The sequence below is a fragment of the Anneissia japonica genome, unplaced genomic scaffold (assembly GCF_011630105.1).
Source record: "Anneissia japonica isolate Jap-2015-1 unplaced genomic scaffold, ASM1163010v1 scaffold288180_len126829_cov150, whole genome shotgun sequence".
Lineage (NCBI taxonomy): Eukaryota > Metazoa > Echinodermata > Crinoidea > Comatulida > Comatulidae > Anneissia > Anneissia japonica.
Window position 1 is genome coordinate 87,032 of NW_022695154.1, and position 1,686 is coordinate 88,717.

The following is a 1,686-nucleotide window of genomic DNA, read 5'->3' on the forward strand; positions in this document are numbered from 1 at the left end:
ATTTCGAATTACTAATTCGAAATAACGAATTACTTAATTCGAAATTTCGGATTAGTAATCCGAAATAACGGATTACTAATTCGAAATAACGAATTACTAATTCGAAATTTCGGATTAGTAATCCGAAATAACTAGTTACTAATTCGAAATAACGGATTAATAATCCGTTATTTCGGATTACTAATCCGAAATTTCGGATTAAATTTTGATGATTTTATATACTTAAGTGGCACGAATAGGCTTTCGTAATTTTAAGCTGTTGAAGCATTATAATTTATTAGGCCTACACAAATATTTATTTTTTTCTTTTTGGCTTTAATGATTTCGGAACATCAAGGAGAGATCGAGAGACTAGTATAAAATGCGCCTTATATGTGGACCGGCGGAGTTGACAAGAGCACCGTTAGGCTAGAGCCTCATGATCTTTAAAAAATTTACAGTTTCAGATAGGCCTAACGTATTTAATAGTATTCAATTTGGTTACAAATGTGATTGTTACTTTTATCCATCTGCTTTTTGCCGGTTCTCTAGCAAGCTTGAATGATTTAAAAATTATATTTTTAATTTTCCAATTCGTACATCATGTTGGAATCGGCTCTATATAGGAATATTGCTACACCCGCAATAGGGGGTTCTATTTCCGCTCGACCGCTATGCAGCGCTCTATACAATTTCTGATCTAAGCTGTGAGCATCATGTTGTCCTTGGCTGTCCTGGCGCGGTAGGTTTGTATTCAATCAACCGGGATTCGTAATGTCTGTCGATCCCGCATCTACCCCTTCAAAGAAACGAAGGCATGAAGACGAAGTAGGCCTAGCCATACAAAGGTAATTCATCATTATATTATTATAGGACAGGTAAACTCTTAACATTTGAGATAGGCTAGGCCTAGGCTTCATTTTCATTCCACCGTACCACCATCGATGGCGTGGTGGGAGGAGCTGACTAGGCCTAGCCTAGGGTCCTACTAAATACCACACGGAACCACTCGCGACCACACGGAACCACTCGCGACCACTTGCGACAACACGGGTGTAAAAATGATAAAAATATTACCACACGAGAGTAGAAAACTACTTAATAATCAATAGAAACCAACTTTTAGTACGATAATTATCCGAATTCCGTTAAAAATCGATGTATCTTGATTTTGATTTGTTGGTTTTTCCCGTCGTGTCTCGACGCAGGGTTCCCGGAACGCCGCCCTCAGCGGCGTGTGCGAAGCACAACACAGGCTCAGAAGTGGTACGTGAATTTGGATATGGCTTTGTAGTCAGATTTGCGAGAAAAACTTCAGCTACCCGTATTTCTCGACTGAGACGTCAGTAGGAGCTGTAATTTGTATGGCAAGGAGATTGAGCAACCCTTCATTCATATTAAGGGAATTTATGCCCAGAAACTTTGTAGTTATATACACATCTAGATGTGTTTTTTGGTGACGTCACACTCACTTTAGTTAGCATGCATACGTCATAAGGTAGATACATCACCTTTTCCTAGTAAGGCAAACTTTCCCGGCGTGCTTTTTTCATGGATAAACAAACACCACTGCTTTGGCTTTTGCACATGGATGCCTTGCCCAAGCCAGGGCTACAAGAGCCGCATTGTTAGATGCATTGTATAATACTTAAATAAGGTACCTCTGCAAATGAATTATTCTTAGTTATTATTTTTTTCTTTTTTTAA

General features: G+C 38.8%; 1 protein-coding gene across 1 annotated transcript in view; it reads left to right on the forward strand.

Annotated features, from left to right (window-relative positions):
* Window positions 1–685: 685 nt before the first annotated feature.
* LOC117101379 (deoxycytidylate deaminase-like) overlaps window positions 686–1,686 on the forward strand; it is a 6,252-nt gene continuing 5,251 nt past the window's right edge. The window contains exon 1 of the mRNA XM_033241357.1: window positions 686–827. Within this exon, the coding sequence (XP_033097248.1) occupies window positions 754–827 (74 nt within the window). The 5' untranslated portion in view covers window positions 686–753. The remainder of the gene's footprint in view (window positions 828–1,686) is intronic.